The sequence below is a fragment of the Oryx dammah genome, unplaced genomic scaffold (assembly GCF_014754425.2).
Source record: "Oryx dammah isolate SB20612 unplaced genomic scaffold, SCBI_Odam_1.1 HiC_scaffold_22, whole genome shotgun sequence".
NCBI lineage: Eukaryota > Metazoa > Chordata > Mammalia > Artiodactyla > Bovidae > Oryx > Oryx dammah.
Window position 1 is genome coordinate 39,678,832 of NW_024070206.1, and position 24,384 is coordinate 39,703,215.

The following is a 24,384-nucleotide window of genomic DNA, read 5'->3' on the forward strand; positions in this document are numbered from 1 at the left end:
ATGCCCTAGGTCTTCTAGTAAATTTTGAGTGCAACATCTTTCATCTGTCACTTACTCATTTTATTGCAAAACCATGAGGGCAGATTTCACATGAGTTACAGCTTCCATAATGGCAGTAATCTCTTGCTCTCTTGGTCATAGATGACTGTTTTCTGTGTTCTGTTTAGGACTGAGCAAGTTACAAGCCACTGGAGTATCAGTTGAGAGTTTGAGAGTTTTCTTTTTTGCTTTCATTGAGGTTGTTCCATGAAAGGAAGCCAAATACCATTCGACAGGACATCCTGTGATTCCCTTAGTTTATGATAAAAAAGGACATGCCTTTTTTTTTTTTTTTAAAGAGATGATTGCTTGCTTCCTTTCCTGTTAACAAGGGAACCCAGAACTGATGTTGTCCATTTGGCTTTAAGAACAATAACTAGCAAATAGCTAAAGCTCACTCCAGAATCACCCAAAGAATTTTAGGACATGGAAGAACTTCCAGGTATTTTTACGTGAGCCAATAACGATTTGATCATGGTTAGCATTTAACTGACCATCAGTTCTGTTGTCTTGAAATAATAATTAATTAAAGGAGAGAGGAAACGACCAAACTAGAAGTTCAATAAATTAAATATGTTAACAGAAAATCTGAACTCAGGTATATTATGAGATATCTGAACGATGACATCTAAGTGCGGATGCTACACCGAGAGAAAACGTGGAAAATGCTCACAACATGTTAAGAGAAACAAGCTGATGAGTACAAAAGTGTGTAAGTATTGTGTAGATGTCCTAGGGCTGCCCTAACAAGGGGCCACATACTAGTGGCTTGAAATGCATTCCCTCACAGTTGTGGAGGCTGGAAGTCAGAAATGAAGGTGCTGGCTGAGCTGTGCTCCCTTCCGAAGGCCCTGAGGGGGAATCATTCTTTGCCTCTTCCTGCCGGGTTGCCTTCTGCCTTGTAGCCGCGTGGCTTCAGTTATCACATGACCTCCTTCCCTGTGTGTCTTTCTGTGTCTCCACACAATGTTCTCATAAGAATACAAGTCATTGCATGCCCTTGAAGGGAGTTCAGGGTCGAGAATGACAGACTTTGTACTCCAGGGAAACTGGTGGAACAGGTCTTCAGAAAGTCAGATATTTTCAGGAATTGGTTTCATGTTCCCAATCCTTGCATCTCCTCATATCTAGAAAAGGACTCATTCCCTTCATGGTGACATCAGCTCCTCTTGACTGGCAGAAAATCTTTTGTAAGATAAGTGCTTGATTGCACTGAAGTCCCCCTTCACCAAAGTCACATATATTAACTTTCCTCCCCGACCTCTTTGGAGCAGTTTTTCAGAGCTATCTGAAGTGCTGTCTCCCAGGCTGAAGTCCTCATTTTGCCCCAGATAAAACTTAATTCGCAAAAAAAAAAAAAGCAAATCATTGAATTTAAGACTCTAACGTTATCTCAGCTAATTAAATCTGCAAAGGGTATTTCCTAATAAGATCATGTTCTGAGGTTTCGAGTGGGCATGATTTCTAGGGGAGTGGGTGATGCTATTCACTCCATTGTATATATGTGCGCTCAGCCACTCAGTCGTGTCCGACTCTTCGCAAGTCTGTGGACTGTGGCCTGCCAGGCTCCTCTGTCCATGGGATTTTCCAGGCAAAAATACTGGAGTGGATTACCATTTCCTCTTCCAGGGGATATTCCCGACCCAGGGATCAAACCTGAGTCTCATGCATTACAGGTGAATTCTTTACTGCTGAGCATACACACCACACACGTGTGCCTGTGTAATCATTTTTATAAATGTACATGTATAAAATACACACTCACTTTTCTCATATAAAAGATCTTTAATTTTTATCTTAATTTTCTACTTTCTCTCTACTAAAAAAGTGCTGATTTTCAATATAAAAATTTTTTAAAATAACACTTTTTAAAAAATAGGTTTTTTTAAATAAGCATTCTACCTTGAATTTGTTTTCTTTGTGTCATCAAACTATTATGATTTTTTTAAACCTTAACTTAAAATAGGGATTATTCCTTTGTAGTATATATACACACAGAAATATATGGAGTCAATATTTTTATGATATTAATTATGTTTATTGTGCTTGTTACATTACAACAATAGCTGAGACTGAAGTAATGTAAAGTAAACCAGTCTTTGAGACATTGGGTCAACCAGGTCTTTGGTTTAAGTCTGCCCTCTGCCATGCTCAGGTATGTCTGACTCTTTGGGACCCCATGGACTGTAGCCCACCAAGCTCTTCTGTCCATGGAATTTTCCAGGAAAGAATACTGGAGTGCATTGCCATTTCCTACTCCAGGGGATCTTCCTGACCCAAGTATCCAACCTATGTCTCCTGCATTTGCAGGTGATTTCTTTACCATTGAGTTGCCTGGGGAACCCCCCGCCCCCTTCAGAAGTGATAATTATACTCAATTGCTGATTCAGATTAATTTTTAAAATATGTTTCAAAGTCTCTAAGTTAAATTAATCTAGGAACCTAGAAACTAGGGTTTGGGACAAAATGGGGGGGCACTTTGCAAATCTCACACTGACTCATATACGGGGTAACTTTTAACACACGTTCACTCTAGCACTCTTGTCATCTACTTACCGAATGCCTTTAGACTTTCCTGTCTCCAATAACATCTCTGGTTATTTCGTCAAGTAGTTTATATGGTCTGGTAAGTAATTTCCTTTTCCTTAATTATTTCTGAATGCTCATTAATCAGCTGTTACTTTTCCATTTTTATCCCAGGTTTAACAAAACATTCCAAATTCAGCAGAGACCGTAATCCCACACATTTATTAAACTACAACAGTATGTTAAATTTTGTCCTTTGCTCCCATGAGTCCTCATAGCGTAGTACTGCAGAGTCAAAAAAAGAAGGTCCAGTTCAAGAAACTGCTATGTATCCTCTGTTCCCAGATCCAGAGGTCTGACCATGGCTGTCCCTCTGGTATCTCTGTACCTGATTCAGTTTGAACATGGCACACTTCTTAGCCACTTTTTACCCATATACTCAGTGTTTTGTACTTCCTTTTGAGAATTACAGTGTTTCTGCACTGATGCTGGAAATGTTTTCACCTTCGACCTGGGTCAAGACAGCAGACAGGAAAGCGGAGAGGTGTAGCAAGTGAAGTGTGTGTGTGTGTGTGTGTGTGTGTGTGTACACGAACTGATTTTTGTCAGGGGCTTCTGGGTCTTTTGATGCAAGTCTATCAACCCTTTCTTCATTCCCATAAATAAATGGTAAATGACTTTATTGCCTTAAAAAAAAAAAAAAGAAAAGAAACCCTCTTTTACTGCAGTACAAGGCAGACGGGATTGGTGTCTGGTTGCCCAGACAAGAGTAAGCAGGAAACTGGGGCAGGAGGGGAAGAAGGATGAACTCTGACTCTGGGGTGGAATTGTGGACAGATAAGAGGGAAATCTATTCTCTGGCTTAAATGAATCATTTCACCTGGGAAGGGAAGTTTCGGGAATGATGGCTTGGGGAACTGGTGATGAAATAGTGTTCCTAGTTTTGATGGTATTTCCCCACCGCTACACCAGTTTGGCTGAACTTTAGTAATCTGGGACCAAAATTTCCATTTCCTGTGCTCATGACCTGCAGCCGTCTTGGACGTAATTCACAGGATGTCCTCTGGGGTTGTGGAGTGGGTTTGAGGTAGAAGCCGATCATACCTTGTCAACCAAAGGTCATATTTAAGAAACTTAAGGAAAGAATTAAGAGTGGGTGGCATGAAGAAACCTGGGGGTATGTGAGTGTCCATCACCCATTTTAGAATTAAATTCACCAGGATGTATTGGAACAGTGGCCTGCACTTCCCTCCTTCTTTTAGGCTTAATTTTATTGGTACTTCACTTCCCATGTCAGAATGTTCTCATGAGTTTAAAAACAAATTTTGCCACAATGTAAGTACAGACCTTTGGATAGGCACCAATCTCTAGGAGTGAGATACCAAGAGCTTTGTCGTTTTTGTTGGTTTTTAAGAGATTGATTTTTCTAAACACGTAGTCAGGACATCCATCTGAAGTCTTTTATTAGTTGAAAAAAGTTATAAGCAGCAATCATGTATGTGGCCTCTATCCATTTTATCTAAGCTACCACAGAAAGCAAATTGAGAGACCTGAGTCCAAGATGTGCAGTAAGTAGAAATGTAAAAGATGATGATTCCTCAAGTATTAACATGCCTTCTGTGTTACAGCTGGTAGGCTTTTGAGCCAAAAACCATTCCCAGCATTAAACTGAGTAAAGCTAGTCACCAAATCTCTCCATTTCAAGCTCTTCTTTGGGGAAACCTATGTTCAGAAATCATCTTGGTTAAAGGGAAAATGTGGGCCTTGGTAACACTAAAAATGGAAAAAAATGGTTTTATTCAAGGCCACAGTTGTATCCGGAAAAAAGGTATTGATGAACCTATTCATAGGGCAGGAATAGAGATGCAGACATAGAGAATGAACTTGTGGACACAGCAGGGGGAGGAAAGGGTGGGATGGCCGGGGAGAGGAGCACTGACTTATGTATGCTGCCGTGCGTAAAATGGGCAGCTGCGGGGAGCTGCTGCATAGCGCAGGGAGCTCAGCTCGGTGCCCTGTGATGACCCAGAGGGTTGGGATGGGGGAGTGGTGAGAGAGAGGCTCCAGAGGGAGGGGGATGTGTGTCTGCTTACAGCTGATTCATGTTGTAAGCAGAAACCAGCACAACACTGTAAAGTGGTTAACCTCCAATTAAAAATATACATAAAATCAGGAATGGCGGCGGGCAAAGACCACAACTGTGTTCTCATTTGGAGGTCTCATTTGGAGTTAGGTCTCACCTAACTCTCGTGACATAATAAAACCCAAGAGCAGAAAGGGACTTGGTTGAGGGCAGGAATCCTAGAATCAGCCCTCGGCCCAGATCCCAGCTGGTGCGTTTGATCATTATGACCAGGGGCGTGACCAACGCTCCCTCCTCGGTCTGCGTACCTTGTCGGCATCATGGCGTAAGCTCTGTGCCTGTCACGCAGCGCTGTTGTGAAGAGTAGATGAGAAGGTGAGTGTTAGCTGTGTGTTCCTGGGAAGGAAAGGCGAGCCAAAGAAGTGAGGCATCTGTGCCCAAGTTCACCTGACTGGTCGGTGGTAGCTCGGGTTGGCAGCCGGTACCCCTGATCAGGGCTCTCATGAAGCTGAAGTGTATACACACGGTGTGCAGTTCATGCTGGAGACGTGAAGAATGGCACGTTTCTCTGTTGCCTTCTTTCTTTTAGACATCAGACACCAGAGTCCTTTAATCCACTCAACCCTGATTTCTCCTCTCCTGACCGTGTCACACAGCACTAGAGACATGTATGAACAGTGGGTTTACCTGGTATGATATCAGGAACCCTGAAACTTTCTCCTCCCCACGAAATCCTGCTCATGTGCATCCACTCAGGTTTTACTTCCTGTGTACCCACTATGGGCTTGGCACGCCTCGAGATGTAGGAGACTGTGGCTCAGATGGTGAAGAATCTGCCTACAATGCAGGAGACGTGGGTTTAATCCCTGGGTCGGGAAGATCCCCTGGAGAAAGAAATGGCAACCCACGTCAATATTCTTGCCTGGAGAATCCCATGGACAGAGGAGCCTGGTGGGCTATGGTCCATGAGGTCACAAAGAGTTGGACACAACTGAGTGACAAATGCTTTCACACTTTTCACTATGTGCTGGGCACTCCGCTAGGCATAGAAGGCACGCAGTAACAAAATAGATTCTGTAAAGAACCTGCCTTGATAACCTTATGGGGGCACGAGGTAGTGGAGAGACAGTAAGCCAACAAAAGAATCAACAGATTGTGTTAGTATCACGGAGGAGAGAGCAGTGTGGCGGAAGGGTCCCTGGAGGAGGCCAGTTCAGAGGAGGTCAGGGAAGGCTCACTGAGGAGAGGACCATTGAGCTGAACCTGAAGCGTGAGATGCAGCCCAGCGTGCCAAATGCTGGGAATGGCCTCTTCTTTCAAGTAAGATCTTGAGTGCAGTTATCCCAGAGGATTAGGGACGTGAAGCTGTTGTCCTTCATTTGTTTTTTTTTTTTTTTCTTTTTTATATGAGAAGGTTTAGGGAAGTCAGGCACCTGAGAATGATAAGTACCCAAGGAGGAGCCAGTACCACCAAGAGCACAAAATAGTTCAGAACCAGGAGGTGGGGGTCAGTTCTAACTAAATTTTCCCCACACCTGACTTTGCTTGGCATTGATGGCGTGTTCATGTGGTCACTGCACATTCTTCTGCTACGTCTTTTAAAAAAAATTATTTTAATTGGAGGCTAATTACTTAACAATATTGTAGCGGTGTTTGCCATACATTGACGTGAATCAGCCATGGGTGTACATGTGTCCTCCATCCTGAACCCCCCTCCCACCTCCCTCCCCATCCCATCCCTCAGGGTCATCCCAGTGCACCAGCCCTGAGTGCACTGCCTGGGCTGGGCTGGCGATCTGTTTCACATATGATAATATACATGTTTCAGTGCTGTTCTCGCAAATCATCCCACCCTCGCCTTCTCCCACAGAGTCCAAAAGTCTGTTCTTTACATCTGTGTCTCTTTTGCTGTCTCGCATATAGGGTCATCGTTACCATCTTTCTAAATTTCATATATATGCGTTAATATACTGTATTGGTGTTTTTTTTTTCGGACTTACTTCACTCTGCTTCTAGGCCTTACGCATCCAGTTTTATGCAGGGGTGGGGGAGAGTGTTAACAGATGAACATGACCGCCCCCTCTCCCCTGTGGTGGCAGCAACTCTGAATGGTGGACCTAGGGTTGTGCTGGGTGGGCAGGCTGGGACCTGAGTGGAAATGGTTAGGATCATGGGAGAGAGCTAAGGTCAGGGGGAGAGGGAACAGGGCCAAGTAGGGCTGGGAAAGTAAACAGAAGGCATATGGTCAAGACCGAGTGGATGTACCAAGAGCCAAGTTGAGGGGGAGGCGGGGGTACTGGGCAAAAGTTGGTGCCCTGCAGAGGCCAGCCAAGCCTGTGGCATGGGAATGAGCTGCAGGTCATGGAGGTTATTTTCAGAGCAGGGACCAAGCCACCCACTGTTTGAAACAGATGGAGATTTAGGCAAATGTAATCCCTTATATCAGTTGCATTTCTGACCATATGAAGAAATATATGCCGTGTGTGTGTGTGTGTGTGTGTGTGTGTAAGGCCTTAGACTGTTGCAGTTACGTTTCATTTATGGCCATGAATGAACATTATGAATGCCGTGAAGAACTTTTTTAAGAATTCCCAAATTTCTTCATTCTTTGGGTAAGAGCCAAGTTTCCAAGTCATTTCAAGGCCATAGCTATTGACTGTTAATTATCAATTTAAAAACCCAAAACATGTATGTGCTTTTTTTAAAAAAAAAAAAATCAAAATTTTAGTTAGCGTGCAATTTTCACACATTGACTGAATAAATGAACACGAATGTTTTCTATCTTTCATCGTTCAGCCTGACCTCAGAGTCTCCATCAAGCTAAACAGTCTCTCTGGACTTCAGGGTCTGGAGCCAAGGAGGAGTGGGTTTGGGGTTTTTGTTTTAATTATTGAAGTATGGTTGATTTACAGTGATGTGTTAGTTTCAGATACACAGCACAGTGCTTCAGTTATGCGTATATGTATATGCTATTTTGAAAGTTGCATTTCTGTTTCATTTTTTTACAGTGATTGGGGGTAGCCAAGCTACCTGACGGGGTTCACCCAGGTAAAGACAAGACTGTTAAAATGGAGGTTGATTTTCAAGGCTAGTAGAAAATCTCATTTTGCAGATGATTAGAGAAATCTGTGTGTTTCAATCATATCCTAGTTTTTAAAAATTGACCTTGGAATACTTAGTGATATGGCAGGAAGGAGCTTAAATCTCTGTTTTAAAAAGGAACAGTTAGTGGTAAATGGGATGGACACCCTGAAAAAAGAGTAGTATTCTCTGTTCCGTTGTTGCTGAGAGAGATGGCAGTTATTAGCTAGAGTAGGACTTCCGATTGTGTGATGACATCGAGCTTTGTGCCCACGTGAAAAGCATCATCAAGCAGTGCGTGATAATGAAGGGCACGTTAATAATCGCAGTGGTAGGGCGTCTAACAGAGCCTGGCATAAAGAGCAGGCTCTCGGGCTGTCTGATAAAACTCATGTTTTTGCCAGTGTTTCTCTAAGCAGCTCAGTATTAAAATTCTTTTACACTGGTTTTCTTCATTAGCTCTAAATTGTACTGAAATATACCGATTTTTCCTCAAAATCAGGCCATTCACAATTTAAAAAAAAAAAGCTCTACATTGTGAATGGCCTGATTTTGAGGAAAAATCAGTATATTTCAGTATCTGTGTTTTAATCCAATCGTATAATTGTGGGCATACCTTGATGTTTCTCAGCCATCCTTGTCTGAAGTCAGAATTGCCCTCAGGCCTCTCCCCAGCTCGGAGGTTCCCGGGAGGAGGCTTGGTGCCAGAGGAGTTAGTTTTGCATTCTTTGTCTTATCCCGTAGACAGTCCTGTAAAAATAAAACATTTACATCGGCCCATGGTGGCTTCAGTGTGTTATTATTACCTGAAGACAATAAAATAAGAAGACAATACACGACCTCTTAAATTCCCCTCCTGGCCCTGGGATCCACGCAGCCATCAATTATTCCACAAATTAAATGGAAGCCTTAATACCCAATCTTCAATGAAAGCCAGTACAGTTTCCAGAATGCCTCTTACCTTGTCAAGGCTTGTCTTTGAGAGACCCTCTGTGACTCCAGCCTCCCTCCGTCCTGCTCTCCCTCCCCAGCCAAATACTGCCCCACTACCCCCGCCCCTCGCCATGTTCTGGGTCACAAATAAAAAGCAAGAGATGAATCGAGAATTATCTGGAGATAGTCTTTCCTTGGTGAAATGTTTAAATCCTCCCCCTACCCATGGTATTGAATCTGGAGAATGAATTATACGCAGCTCAAAGGCTGGGAAGTTTCTGGTTCAGGGGACACATTTACAAGTCACTCCCGATGGACGCCCGGTTCATTGTCTGGGGCAGCCCGGGTGGGGTGGGGTGAGGTGGGGGATTCCACATCAGCCTTTTGTGAGGAGGGAGCCAGAAAGCAGGCACTCAGGCAGAGAGTCTAGGTCTCTTGTTGCAAGGCTTTTCCGAGGAGAAAACATACATTTAAGTGAATGTCTGCCGCCGGCCCCAAGCTCTTCAGCCCCTCTGCGGTTGATGAACAGCTTTTGGAGTGTCTTCCTTTGTTTCAGTATTTGACCAGTGGATATAAATGTGCACTTTTTCTCTTCAGTATATGTTTTCCACTGACAGTAAGTCCCCTACACATGAAGGAATTCTGAGAGCATTTATAAGTCCAGTTTATTTGGAAGTCCAACAGAGTTAGCCCAGGTACCATGATGCAAAGAGCTGACTCATTGGAAAAGACCCCAAGGCTGGGAAAGATTGAGGGCAAGAGAAGGAAGAGGGCGACAGAGGATGAGATGGTTGGATGGCTTCACCAAATCAGTGGGCATGAGTTTGAGCAAGCTCCGGGAGATGGTGAAGAAGGACAGGGAAGCCTAGTGTGCTGCACCCCATGGGGTGGCAAAGAGTCAGACACGACTGAACAGAACAACAAGTACGACAAAGTTAGCTTAGGTACCCAACTAACACAACTGTCTGTACAGTACTGTACTGTAATAGGTTTATAATACTTCTCAAACAAATAATAGCATAAAAAGCAAACCAACACAAAAAGCATTTTTAATCTTACAGTACTTTGAAAATTACAGTCGTACCAGCTATATCACTGCTGCTTTCACGCTTGCTTCTGGACCTCCTGGGCTTGAAATAAAGATACTGTACCACCCTCCTCTGTACCGCACTGTACTGTAAAGTACACAAAAGCACAACCACTTGTAGAGGATGCACGCGCATGACAATGTAAGCCAGACACAAGAACTGACTTATGTGATTGGACATGCGAACGCGTGTTCGCATCCTTGAAAGTTCACAACTTGAAGGTGTGTATGTCGGGAACTTACTGTATTTTAAAAACATGGCACTCGTAGGAGAAGGCAGTACTCACTTTCATATCAGCAATTGTCTCAATCTACTTGTGGGTACGTAGAAGTGTTTGCAAAATGGCCGTTTCTGTTAGGATGACGCCAAGAAGATTCTTAGAAAAAAGCCATGATTGATAAGTGTGTTTGAAATAATGCACCTCCCTTTACCTGGTATGTCGGAATAGGCCAACCTTGACCATCCTAAAACTGTGAACTAGAGAACACCTTGTGGAATGGAAATTCAGGGTGAGATCTGGACCTTGACCAGGGTCTTAAGTCCAGTGATTAGTAAGGGAAATGTTCTTGTGACTCACAGGCATTTCTCCCACCTTGACATATATGGAGACTTCAGAGCCGTTTTTGGTCAGCGTGACATGGCTTCCTATGAAGCATTGGTACCTTATGACTTAAGAAACCACTTGGGTTGCAGAGGACTATATGGACTTCAGAAGTCCTTATGTTCCCAAGATAGAAGAAATATTTCCCAGGTGAAAGGAAAATACCATTATTCTTCACTCATCTTTTCCAGTCTGTTCTTTGTCTTGTCAGGCTTCCCTGGTAGCTCAGACTGTAAAGAGTCTGCCTGCAATGCAGGAGACCCAGGTTTGATCTGTGGGTCAGGAAGATCCCCTAGAGAAGGAAATGGCAACCCGCTCTAGTATTCTTGCCTGGAAAATCCCATGGAGAGAGAAGCCTGGTGGGCTTCAGTTCATAGCATTGCAAAGAATCAAGCACAACTGAGCGATTAGCACTTTCACTTCCTTTGTTTTGTCTATGGGTGTGTGAAGGGTGGATTGCATGTGTTGGTTTTAGGCTGGTGGAGGTGGATTACTTCCCCCAGTGATAGAGAAGCATGTTGAAAATACAGATTGTTATGAGAGAGTGAAGAAAGACGGTCACAAATATGAGTATAGTTTTTAGTGCAAAATTGTGTGAACAGAGTATATTGCCATGGCAACAGGGAGCTTAGTTTACAGAACATGTTATGTTGAACACGAAGTTTCCAGTTGGGTATAGACTCCCTCAGGGAATGAAATAAAGAAAATAACTTAAGTCAGAGTGGGAGAGGTGGGTGGCTTTTAAAGGTGCAGCTTCAGAACGCATTTGGGGTGAATCTCGGGGCTTCCCTGATGGTTCAGTTCTTAAAGAATTTGCCTGCAATGCAGGAGACCGCAGTTCAATTCCTGGGTCAGGAAGATCTGCTGGTGAAGGGATAGGCTACCCACTCCAGTATTCTTGGGCTTCCCTTGTGACTCAGCTGGTAAAGAATCTGCCTGCAATGTGGGAGACCTGGGTTTGATCCTTGGGTTGGGAAGATCCCCTGGAGAAGGAAAAGGATACCCACTCCAGTACTCTGGGCTGGAGAATTCCATGGACTGTATAGTCCATGGGGTCACAAAGAGTTGGATATGACTGAGCGACTTTCACTTTCAAAGCCAAACTGGGCCTTCTTACAGAGCAGCAGACAGAAGTCAACCACTTAAGGAAGGCAATTCTTCTGCAGATGGTCGTGTCTAAACTTGGGAAGCCTGGCATACTCAGATGGTAGATGTGGGGAAAAAAAAAATCAAAATAGGTTCCACATGCCTCAATCTCAAAATTAATTTCTCAAGCCCCTCTCCCTGCAGCCACACACCCACAGCAGTGCTAGAGCCAGAATCTTGAGACACCTGGTCTACTGTGAGCCTTGCTGGAAAAACACCACGTTTTCCTCCAACTGTGCACAAGTGGTCTGTTTTGTAAGTGCAGGGTGCAGAGACAGAATGAATTATGTAAGAAATAATTCCAGTTTTTGTTAGCTGTGACATTTTATATGTTTGTCACATTTTGAAGAGGCCCTCCTCTGTAGTAATTCACAAACCTTGCCCAGTTTGTTCTTGGACAAAATTGTGAACTACTTTGTCACTGGTTTGGGAGCCGATGACTGGTGAAGGGGTAGAATCCATGTTTTGGTTTCCATAGTTCAGGGCTTGCCAAATCTTTATCCAGGCTTTGTTCAGTAGGCAAACTCAAGTCCCACTTAGTCATATAAAATTCCTTTTGTTTCAGTAAGCAGACATGCAGTCTCTGATTTGTATGGTTGAGTGACTGCTGCAGAGCATAAACTTGGCACACTTGTCCCACCACCACCCCCAAATGCTGCATACACGGTGCATGCATGCTAAATTGCTTCAGTTGTGACCCACTCTTTGTAACCCTATGGACTATAGTCCGCCAGGCTCCTCTGTCCATTGGATTCTCCATCAAGAATACTGGAGTGGGTTGCCATTTCAGTCTCCAGGGGATCTTCTGACCCAGGGATCGAACCCCCATCTCATTATGTGTCCTGCATTGGCTGGTGGGTTCTTTACCACTAGTGCTCCCTGGGAAGCCCATGCATACAGGGTGAAGTGGGGCAAAATCAACATACTGGCCCTCAGGCTAAGGCTGGCCTTTTCCCAAAGTCACATGTGTCAGTGATCACTATCCACAGACAAGCCAGAAATGTGACTTCACCTGCTGGAAGGGATTTTCATTTTTCTGTGTGTTTTTCTCTCACTTGCAAAATATATATATATATATGTATATATATATGTGTGTACACAATATTATGTATATATTAGCTATAATATATATAATGTTATAGATTATATATATATACATATATATATATAGTGCCAATTTCCCAGAAAGGCATTTGGACATTCCCAGAAACAGTATATAAACTATACACTGTATATAAACTATGTGGTGATTATTGGTTTGTTTTCAAGAAGGAGCAGTGGATGCAAATTCATTTTTTAAAAGTTTATTTTATTGAAATATTGTTGGTTTACAATGTTGTGGTAATTTCTGCTGTGCAAGTTCATGTTAAAATGAAATGTTAATGCCATATCAAAATGTGTGGCCCAGAGACCGACATGCTAGGAGATTGTCTCTTACTTACTACTTTCAGTGCTGTTGTACTTACCAGGTTTTAAACACACAGTGATCTAGTTAAAGTATCAACTGAAAGCCGCAAATTAGGGGACAGGACTTGGACTTCCTTTTTTACGAGGGTGACACAGAGAGAAATGCTTGTCCTAGAGACCAGATGTCAGGTCATCGAAGAATAAACAGTAATTTCTCTGGAACAGGCATGCTGAAGAGCCAAACAGAATAAACCCTGCATTAGATGATGGTTCTTTATTCTGTAGCACTCAGTGTTATCTTACCTTTCTTAGCCATTTACTTTGCTTGCCTGAGTCTTTGGAAATTATTCAGTAAAATTTTTAAAAATCAATATTTTGAATTGTCCTTCAAAAAGACTAGGAATCCACATTTGTCAGCCAAGAATACAATTCCTACCCTGCTTCCCTCATTAGGATTTATTTTTTCAAGAGTCAAAAATGGGAGCAGGGAACCACTTTAACTATAAAATGATAGAAAAATTCCTTTGTGATCTATACAACATATCTGATGAATAAGTAGAGACCAGTACTTTCACCTTTATATTGTAATATGGATTGGCATCTAAGAAATTACAATGAAATCTTCAGATTTTATTGGATGTTTACCTAAGAGCTAAGACTGTTAAACTCCACCAACCTTGAGTTTAACATCTGGAGAAATATAAATTCTCATTTGTGAATTGTTGCATCAGATGAATAATTTCAGCTTGAATGTATTGAAGTTGCACCTGTAGAAAGTTGTCTTTTTCTGAAGAAATTAGGGGGAGAAAAGAGTGACTGGCAGAGCAGAAATAGAATTATTTTTCTACTTCAGCTGCCTTCCCTGCACAGAGGAAATCTGGACCTCAGGCTCTCCCTTGCAAAATCCGAAGGTGTCACACATTTGGATGGGGGACTAATAGAGGAGGTGAAAGATAACCACAAACTGAAATGAATTTAGAAGTATCCTTGTAAAGTATGGAGGAAGATAGATTATAAGAATATTCTCATCAGCATGGATGGTAAATAGAAATGAACTATGTTGATTCCATTGGTATTAATTTGAAGCAGGTATATTGTTGTTCAGTCGTTAAAGTCGGGTCTGACTCTTTGCAACCCCATGGACTGCATCCCCTATGTCAGGCTTTCCTGTCCTTCACTATCTCCCTGAGTTTGCTCATATTCATGTCCATTGAGTTAGTGATGCTATCTAAACATCTCATCTTCTGTTGCCCCTGCCTCCTCCTGCCATCAGTCTTTCCCAGCATCAGGATCTTTTCCAATGAGTCAGCTCTTTGCATCAGGTGACCAAAGTATTGGAGCCTCAGCTTCAGCATCAGTCCTTCCAGTGAATGTTCAGGATTGGTCGCCTTTAGGATTGACTGGTTTGATCTCCTTGCTGTCCAAGTGACTCTCAAGGGTTTTCTCCAGCACCACAGTTTGAAAGCATCCATTCTTTGGTACTCAGCCTTCTTAATGGTCTAGCTCTCACATCCATACAAGACCACTGGAAACATCATAGCTTTGACCGTACGGACCTTTGTCGGCAAAGCGATGCGTCATTATTGTTTTATTTTAGAAAATGTCAGAAAACATTCCTAACCTTGACTGCTCCACCCTTGCTCTGTCCTCTATCTTTGTTTGCCCACAGGCCCCTCAACACATGTATGTTCGTTCTTCAGGTTTTCTGGGGACTGCAGTTGTGTCCGGTGGAGATGCGGATGTGGTTGAGGTTAGAGTGTGAGTCTAGTAAATAACTAACTGAAGTTTTACTAAAGCAAAAATCAGCTGCTATTCTGTTGTTTACCTGGTCATCTTAATGAGCTCCTTGAAGGCAGATAATGCTTTACTTGCTCTTGTGCACCGAATGTCTCAGTATAAAAGAATTGTTGTCCCTTGGTGAACATTGTCAATAAAGATGCAGAAAAGAGTGTGATTCATTGACACCACCTGCAGCAAATGACTTGCTTCTCTGTTCTTATGGATTTTTAAAAGCTATTGTAACTCTTCAACCTGTCCTTCTGTCCTGCATTTCTAGTACGTAAGCACAGACCATCGTTACTCACTTACTTGTGGATAATCTTTCTAAAACACAGATCTGATTATGTCTCCCCTGCTTTGCATTTAATTTTGTGTTTTAATCTAGAGCAAAAATTTCATCCCTTTTTGCCCTCTGGCACAATTCTGGGCCTTAGTGCCTCATCCTCCAGTAGTAGGTTGCCTCTTAAAGCAAAAGCTTCTCCCTACTGCCTGCAGGCAAAGCCATTAGAAAAGTACATGGACTGCCAAAAATTATGCTGGTAAATGAAAATTATACCAGACACTCCAAAACATTTTAAATTTTGAATTATTTTAACTGAAGTTTTATATAATTTACATAGTTGATTTTGTAAATTGACTAGTAATTAAAAGCAAATGGTTTGTATGCTAAATAATAAAGAAAACAATGGAAGTTATTAAACAAAAAATTAAAAGCATTTTTAATAATGTTGTGGAAAGGCAGTAACTGTGGTCACATTTGTGGGGTTGCCAGTGTCTTAAGAATTTTCACATCTTCAGGGGAAGAAAATTTAGAGATGCGGGTGTTTCTGAGGATGGATGGATGTTTATTTTTATACTTAACTATAAATAAATAAAATTGTCACTTAGCACTTTAAGTAGAAAGATGATTTTTTTGTTGCTTTAGAATTAATAAGAATTTCAAATACAACTGTTTAATAATGCGTATATTTTTGTGTAAAATCTGTATGTCTGTATTTTTATATTGTATATAGTTGTGCTTAAAAATATTATCTCTAGTATTTGCGACCAAAGGAACTCTTGGAAAAATGACTGGTTTTAAGTTTAAAGCAGCAAATGTACAAGTTAAGTCTGAAGCTTTTTCTCATACCAGAAAGCAGGGAAGTTAGCAAAGACTACTAGAACCTTGTCAGAAAAAACTCAAGCCAGTGATTTAAACTGTGAATCAAATGTGTTTAAATCTGTAAGTTCATAATTACACTTCAGGAATAAAAACCTCATTGGTCATGTTTGGAGACTATTAGGAAACTTACCTCTTTGTTGTGAAAATCTGAAGATATAGGGAAAGAATTAGGCATCTATCTTGCCTTTCTTATATGATCAATATCTCAGAGAGGAAATTTCTCTTTGTAGAATTATTCAGCTAATAAATCAAGAATAAATAGAAGAAAAGGGAGAGAACTCAAATAAACAAAATAAATGAAAGGGAGAAATAACAACCAATACCACAGAAATATAAAAAGTCACAATAGAATACTTTTAATACTATAACTGTCACAACAGTTATATGCCAACAAATTGGACAAGCTAGAGGAAATGAACAAGTTTCTAGAAACATGCAGCTCACCAAAACTGAATCAAGAAGAAATAGATAATTTGAATGGATAGAATTCACTAGAAGTGAAATAGAATCTGTAATTACAAAACAAACAAACAAACCTCCCTGCAAACACAAGTCCAGGACTAGGTGTCTTCACTAGGGATTCTACCAAGCATACAAAGAAGAACTTACACCAATCGTTGACAAACTCTTCCAAGAGATTGAAGGGGAGGGAACATTCCTAAAGTCATTCTGTGAAGCCACCATCTCCCTGATACCAAAACCAGACAAAGATAGTACCAGAAAGGAAAATTACAGGCCAGTATCGTGGATGAGTACAGAGGCAAAAGTCCTCAACAAAGGGTCATACACTATGGTCAAGTTGGATTTACCCCAGGGCCACAATAATGGTAAACATATGCAAAACAATCAATATGATATATCACATCACCAAAAGAAAACACAGAAACCAAATAATCATTTCAGTAGATGCAGAAAAAGTATTTGGTAAAATTCAGCATCCATTCATGATAAATACTTTCACTGAAATGAGTATAAAGAGAACACATCTCAGCATAATAAAAACTGTCAAAAACCCACAGCCAACATAATACTCAACAGTGAAAAGCTGAAACCTTTCCTGCTGAATTTTAGAACACAACAAGGATGTCCACTCTCACTTCTATTCAACGTAGTATGGGAAGCCCTAGCCACAACAATTGGATGAGAAAAAGAAATAAAAGATATCCAGGTTAGAAGGGAAGCAGTAAAATTGTCCTTATGTGCAGATGATGTGATACTCTATAGAAAACCCTAATGACTCCACACAAAAACTATTAGATCCAATAAACAAATTCATCAAGGTACAAGATTAACATACAGAAATCTGTTGCATTTTTTACACTAGCAATAAAATATCAGAAGGGGAAAGTTAAAAAAAAAAAAAAAACCTTTTAAAATTGCATCAAAGAAAAAACTAAGAAATACACCTGACCAAGGAGGTGAACAAGTTACATGCTAAGAGCTATAAAACACTGATAAAGGAAATGAAAGGTGATTCAAAGAAATGGAAAGATATCTCAGGCTCTTGGATTAGAAAAATTGATATCATTAAAATGACCATACTACTCAAAGCAATTTACAGGTTTAATGCTATCCCTGTGAAATTGCCTATGAAATTTTTCACAGAACTGGAATAAATAATCCTAAAACTTATGTGGAACCAGAGAAGACCCAGAATTGCCAAAGCAATCCTGGAAGGGAAAGAGCAAAGCTGGAGACATAACCCTCTCAGACTTCAGACAATACTCCAAAGCTACAGTAATCAAAACAGCACGGCGTTGGCACAAAACCAGACATATGGATCAGTTGAACAGAATAGAGAGCCCAGAAATAAACCACACACCTGTGGCTAATTAGTCTTCAACAAAGGAGGCAGGAGTGTACAATGGGGGAAAGACAGTCTCTTCAGCAAGTGGTGTTGGGAAACCTGAACAGCCACCTGTGAATCAATGAAGTTAGAACACTCTTTACACCGTACACGAAAATAAATTCCAAATGGCTTAAAGACTTAAATATAAGACATGACACTTTAAAATTCCTAGACGAGGGCATAGGCAAAACATTCTCCGAAATAATATTGTAGCAATACTTAGGTTAGTCTCCCATGGTAGTAGAAATACAAGCAAAAATAAACAGGACCTTCTCAAGCTTACAAGCTTTTGTATAGCAAAGGAAACCATAAACAATACGACCTACAAAATGGAAGAAAAGATTTGCACACGATGCAACCAACAAGAGCTTAATTTCCTAAATATACCAACAGTTCATATGGCTCAATATCAAAAAATAAACAGCCCAATCAAAAAATAGGCAGAAAATCTAAATAGACATTTCTCCAGAGAAAATGTATAGCTGACCAGTAGACATATGAAAAGATACTCCACATCATTAATTATTAGAGAAATACAAGTAAAAACTAGGATGAGTTATCACTTCACACCAGTCAGAATGGCCATCATCAAAAAATCTACAAATAATAAATGCTGGAGAGGCTGTGGAGTAAAGGAAACGAACTCTCCTATACTGTTGGTGGGAATGTAAATTGGTATAGTCACTATGGAGAACAGTATGAAGGTTCCTTAAAAAAATAAAATAAAATAAGGACTTCTTGGTGGACCTGTGGTTAGGACCTGCTTCCATTGCAGGGGGCACAGACTTGGATCCCTGGTTGGGGGACTAAGGGCCCACAAGCCACACGACCAAAAAAAACCCAACTAAACTGAAACTACAGTTACCATGTGATCCAGCAGTATCACTCCAGAGCATATATACAGGAAAGATGAAAACTCTGATTTGATTCAAAAAGGTAACATGCGTCTCATTGTTCATAGCGGCATTACTTGCAGTAGCCAAGACATGGAAGCAACCTAAGTGTCCATTGACAGATGAATGGGTGAAGAAGACATGGTAGATATATTATCAGCCGTTAAAAGAAAAAAAAAGAAATATTGCCATTTGCAACAAGGTGGGTGAACCTAAAGATTGTCACACTAGGTGAAGTAAGTCAAACAGATAAAGACAAATATTACATATATCAGTTACATGTGGAATCTTAAAAAAAAAATACAAATGAACTTATTTACAAAACAGAAACAGACTCACAGACATAGAAAACAACTTTATGGTTACCAAAGGAGAAAGTTGAGGGAGGGATAAATCAGAAGTCTGGGATTAATATATACACACTAGTGTATATATAAGAAATAAAGACAAGGACCTATTATATAGCACAGGAAACTATATTCTGTACCTTGCAATAACCTATAATGGAAAAGAATCTGAAAAAGGATATATATATCTCTGAATCACTTTAATGTATACAACACTGTAAATCAACTATACTTGAATTTAAAAAAAGAATAATAGAATATCACTTTGAAGTCTCTAAAGAGTTGGGATTTGTTGTTGTCATTGTTTAGTCACTAAGTCATGTGTGACTCTTTTGTGACCCCCATGGACTACATAGCCCATCAGGCTCCTCTGTCCATGGGTCCCAGGCAAGAATACTGGAGTGAGTTGCCATTTCCTTCTCCAGTATACACCTCTTAGAAGGGCCAAAATCCAAAATACTGACACCACCAAGTGTTGGTGGGGACATGGAGCAATAGGAAGTTTTATTCATTGCTGTTGGGAATGCAGGATGGTACAGCCCTGTTGTGAGACAGTTTGGCAGTTTCTTATAAAATTGAACACACTCTTACCATGTGACCCAGATCAGTCGTGCTCTCTGGTATTTATCCTAATGAGTCAAAACTTACAAAAACCTGCATGTGAATATTGATAGTAGTTTTACTCATATTTGCCAGAACTTGGAGGCCACCACCATGTCCTTCAGTAGGTGAGTGATACATTCAGACAGTGCAGTATTATTCAGTGCACAAAAAAAGTGAGCTCACAATTCATGGAAAGACATGGAGGAACCTTCAGTGTGCATTAGTGAAAGAAGCCAGTCTGAAAAGGCTATGTACTGTATGGTTCCAACTGTACTCTGGAGACAGTAAGAGGGATCAGTGGTTGCCAGAAATGGTGGGAGGGAAGGATGAATCAACAGAGCAGAGAGGATTTTTTTTTTTTTTTTAGGATTCTGTGGGATACTGCAGTGACGGATACATGTCATTGTATGTTTGTTACAGCCCAGAGAATATACAACACCAAGAGGGAACCTAATGTAAACTATAGAATTTGGGTGATGAGAGTGCATCAGTGTAGGTTCATTGATCGTAACAAATGTACCAGCTCGTAGGGAGACTGTCGGACGAGGGGATATATGGGAAAACTCTGTACTTTCCACTCGGTTTTGCTGTGAACCTAAAACTGCTCTAAAAACATTCTTTATTAATTAAAAAGAGGAAACCAATCTTACCAAACTATAGCTGCTGCTGCTGCTGCTACTAAGTCACTTCAGTCGTGTCCGACTCTGTGTGACCCCATAGACGGCAGCCCACCAGGCTCCCCCGTCCCTGGGATTCTCCAGGCAAGAACACTAGAGTGGGTTGCCATTTCCTCCTCCAATGCGTGAAAGTGAAAAGTGAAAGTGAAGTCGCTCAGTCGTGTCCGACTCTTAGCGACCCCATGGACTGCAGCCTACCAGGCTCCTCCATCCATAGGATTTTCCAGGCAAGAGTACTGGAGTGGGGTGCCATTGCCTTCTCCACCAAACTATAGCTATCCAAGCATTTTAAGCAAAACAAACCTTTTCTGTGGCCACTGTGTGCCCTTCCAGAAAAAAGTTAGGGGCAGTAGTAGGTGTCATGAATGGTCAGAAGAATATTAACAGTCAGAAATGAAGGGAGGACTCATGCAGTCAGTTCCAAATACTTTCTGTATATATATATATATATTTTTTTTTGCTTTATCCAAAGTTTTTAGGGATAAAGACTATCTGGTGAAGATTTTTTTTTTTTCTAATGAAACATGTATGTATCCTGTTTCTGAAGGGAATTTCCTTTTCTCTAAAGCTGATTAAAAAAAAAAAAAATTGTTCCTAACTCATCTTCTAAGTGAGACACTGAATTACATGAGACAGTAGGAATCTCAGAGCCTGAGCAACATTTAAATCAAGTTGAAGGAGATATAAAATGATGATGCATGAACCATATATGAGTTTTAACTGTATTAGCGTTCTGCCAGGGTTGGATGGATGTCTGTCATCTTTCTGAGTTCATTTTTTTCTTGTAGGTAAATAAATGTTGTTTGTTTGTTTTTTCTAGTTGGGGAATGGCGGTCAACGTGTATTCTACCTCGATAACCCAAGAGACTATGAGCAGACATGACATCATCGCTTGGGTTAATGACATAGTATCTTTAAACTACACGAAGGTGGAACAGCTTTGTTCAGGTAAGAGAGTTCTTTTAAGTATTTATCTAAACGTTCACTCATGTGGAATGTGATTTTATAAACCACAGATGATGTATTTGGAATAGGAATGTGTATATGTATGTACACAGCTTCAATAGATAATTTAAGGAGAAAACCTCAGGTATAATTAAAGAACATATGGGCGAAATGATGATGTTCACCAAAGAGCATCGAGCCACCCCAAAACGTGTTATGAGTGATCTCGCTGAAGCTCTGTATCTGATCTCCTTTTCTCTGTCACCCCCCAGTAAGCCACCACACATCTCTTCCTAAAAATGCAGATTGGATCCTGCAAAACCCTTTCTTATAAACATTCCCGGCGCCACGTTGTCCTTCCTACAGGATAAAATTTGCTGTTTTACGTGACAGATAAGGTCCTTTCCCTCTGGCTGCTGTCCATCTCCTCGGTTTCATGGTCCACATCTCCCTGCCCTGCGCCTCTGCCCCACGATACTCTTTGTTCCCTAAAGACTCCTTCCCTTTTGCATCACATGGATTTTTTTCATGCTCCCCTTGCCAAGAAGGTCTTTCCCCTTCTCTTCATTTGCAGTGAAATCTCGTTCACACTTTAAAATCCAACTCCGTTGTCATCTCCTCTGAAGGGTTCCCCAGACCTCCCAGGCTTCATGGTGTTCCTGGAGCACCGTGCCCACCACCCTTCCAGAATGATGCTTACCATGCTGTGTTGGAAGGTCCAGCTCTTATTCCCCTGAAGTTACCCAGAGCCCTTAAGGATAGGCTTGTGTCTCATTCTTTGTCAACTGTCTGAGGCAGCACCCTGCCTACTATGAAGTAGGTGTGTAAAGTGCATATATAGCTAAGTTTTTTAAAAAATTTGATTTCAGTGATTAAGTGGGGGCATGTTAAAGAACATGTCACTAGTGAAGTAATTCATTCTTAGGTTAGAGTATTTAACAGAGACAGAGTCTTCCTTTTGGAACAGGAACTATTTTCTTCTCATGAACTGATAGATGAGAGATTTCCTCTCTGCCTCTGACCCAAAATGGTATTAGGGACTAGACAATATTCCTGAGATGGATTCGTGTGAAAACCCATGAGACATGATCGATACAACAGCATCTTCAGGTGTAGCCGGTATGGTGATGCTGGGGCCACAGCAGGACATCCTGTGAGTTGTGTGTAGACAGATGTCATGCAGGGCTGTCAGCCCCCACCAGTCCAGGCCCACCAGAGAGGACACTCTCGCTTCTCTGCATCTAGGCTAGATCAGAACGAACTAGCGGACAAACTTCCCTTCTACTGACACCTCTTCTCCCATCGTCATTTTCTCATGAGCAAGACAGTAGGGTATGCAGAAGCTAGGCCTGGCCTGACCCACCCGCTCTGTGTCCAGGCTTCATAGTCCTCTGATTTGGGAGGTCAGTAGCGGATGCAAACCGAGGAGTTCTTTACCCTTTAGTACGATCTAGAGAAAAGCCGACTTAGTCTGTGATGACACCCAGGAATAATGTGGTGTTCGCCTATTGAAATGACTCTAGCAGTGACTGTTGGAAATGGCCCCTGTTGCATCCTGCTCAGCTGCAGATCTCCACTCAGGTTTTCTGGTGCTGTTCTTGCTCTGCATTCTGGAGTGCCCTGCTATTTTATTTCTAAAAGTATGTATGTATGTATTTGGTGTGCTGGGTCTTTGTTGCTGTGCGTGGGCTTTCTCTAGTTGCAGGGAGCGGGGGTCTGCTGTTCGTTGTGGTGCGTGGGCTTCTCATTGCAGTGGCTTCTCTTGTTGCAGAGCACGGGCTCTAAGTACTTGGACTCAGTAGTTGTGGCATGGAGCTTAGTTGCCCAGCTGCCTGTGGACTCTTCCCAGACCAGAAATCGAACCTGTGTCCCTTGCATTGGCAGGCAGATTCCTATCCACTGTACCACCAGGGAAGGCTTAATATTTTATTTTTAATTTGCTGGAGGAAAAAAAAAAACCCAGAGTGTTTTCGGTTATCAGCCATCCCTTTTCTATTAATAACACATACCACTTTACATTGTAATTGTGGGTCCGTTTCTCCATGGGGCCTGACACACATTCTTCCCTCAGAAGTGCTCGTATTAGGATGAATGCAGATCAGTTTGAAACTGCTGTGGGGCAAAGACAAAACTGTGTATCTTTCCCATAAAGTGGCTGTGTGTTCTTGTGGATAAGGGCCATGGGGTTGGTTATCCAGAAAAAAAGAGACACAGAGAAGGAAAGAGATAAGAAAAAATAGTCATAGAGAAAATTGCCAGTCATGGGTCTAAAGTGTCAAAGGAGCCCATGAGGAGCTTCCTGTTTAACATATTTGTGGGAGTTTTTGCAGACAAATGAAATGAGAAGCAAATTAGAATTTTTAGATACAGTAGTAGTAAATGCTGGAGTGTCTGTGTGTGTGTATCTGTTCTTTGTATATGTATATATAATTTCTTTGCATGTCTTTTTAATTTCTCATAAGGCAAATTCAGTAAAATTTTAGTAGCATTTTTGAAGGGTTCTTGAATAGTTACCTTAAAGAAAGCATTGGTGTGCATTTTCCAATCATGTGTACCTACGTTGCCATCCAGTGTGGCATGATGAAACCTGTGGAAACCATTTTGATCATGAGAACAGGTAATTTTCATTAGGGTAACTCACTGGCTACTAAATATATTGTATATTTTCCCTCAAAAAGCGAACAAACATGTTAATCCCCATAGTAAAGAAATGGGTGTTTTATTTTAGGCAGTCATTTCATCAAAGTGTAAACTGGGGACTAAGTGCATTTCTAATCTTCTGAGAAGCTGCTTAAGAATGCCAGTTTTGGGGATCCTTGACTTTCTAAATCAGCATCCCTGGATGTGTGAAGACTCAAGTGTGCCAGCCAGCAAGCACCCCAAGTACTTCTGGGCTGCAGCCAAGAGCTTGCTGTGCATTTTAGAGGAACCCCAAACCACCAACAGTAAAAATATCCAGAATTTACCTGGCACAGTTTCCTTATTCATAATTTAGTCTTTGACTTTTGTCTTCAACAGTGGCATTTGGCAAGAAATTCTATCATTTCATTTATTTATGAACTTATTTATTTATACCCTTCTTTGTTCTAGAAGACTTTGCAGGCAGCAAGAACAGTGCCATTAGGGTAAGAACAAAACCAGATACTGGTGACCTTAGTGATTTGTCCTCAGCACATTTAGAATGAGTTGTCCAATTTCTTGGATAATATCTTTTTCTTTTGCTTT

The 24,384-nt window shown here is 41.2% G+C and overlaps 1 protein-coding gene across 4 annotated transcripts in view; it reads left to right on the forward strand.

Annotated features, from left to right (window-relative positions):
• The window catches only part of MAPRE2 (microtubule associated protein RP/EB family member 2), a 187,460-nt gene that overhangs the window by 84,475 nt on the left and 78,601 nt on the right, over positions 1-24,384 (forward strand). For 3 of the 4 annotated variants that reach the window (XM_040264857.1, XM_040264855.1, XM_040264853.1), the window contains one exon: positions 21,035-21,162. In XM_040264857.1, coding sequence (XP_040120791.1) covers positions 21,042-21,162 — 121 coding nt within the window. In that variant the 5' untranslated portion in view covers positions 21,035-21,041. Of the gene's footprint in view, positions 1-4,726; positions 5,024-21,034; positions 21,163-24,384 lie in introns of those variants that run through there. The other variant, XM_040264856.1, reaches the window with a different exon arrangement.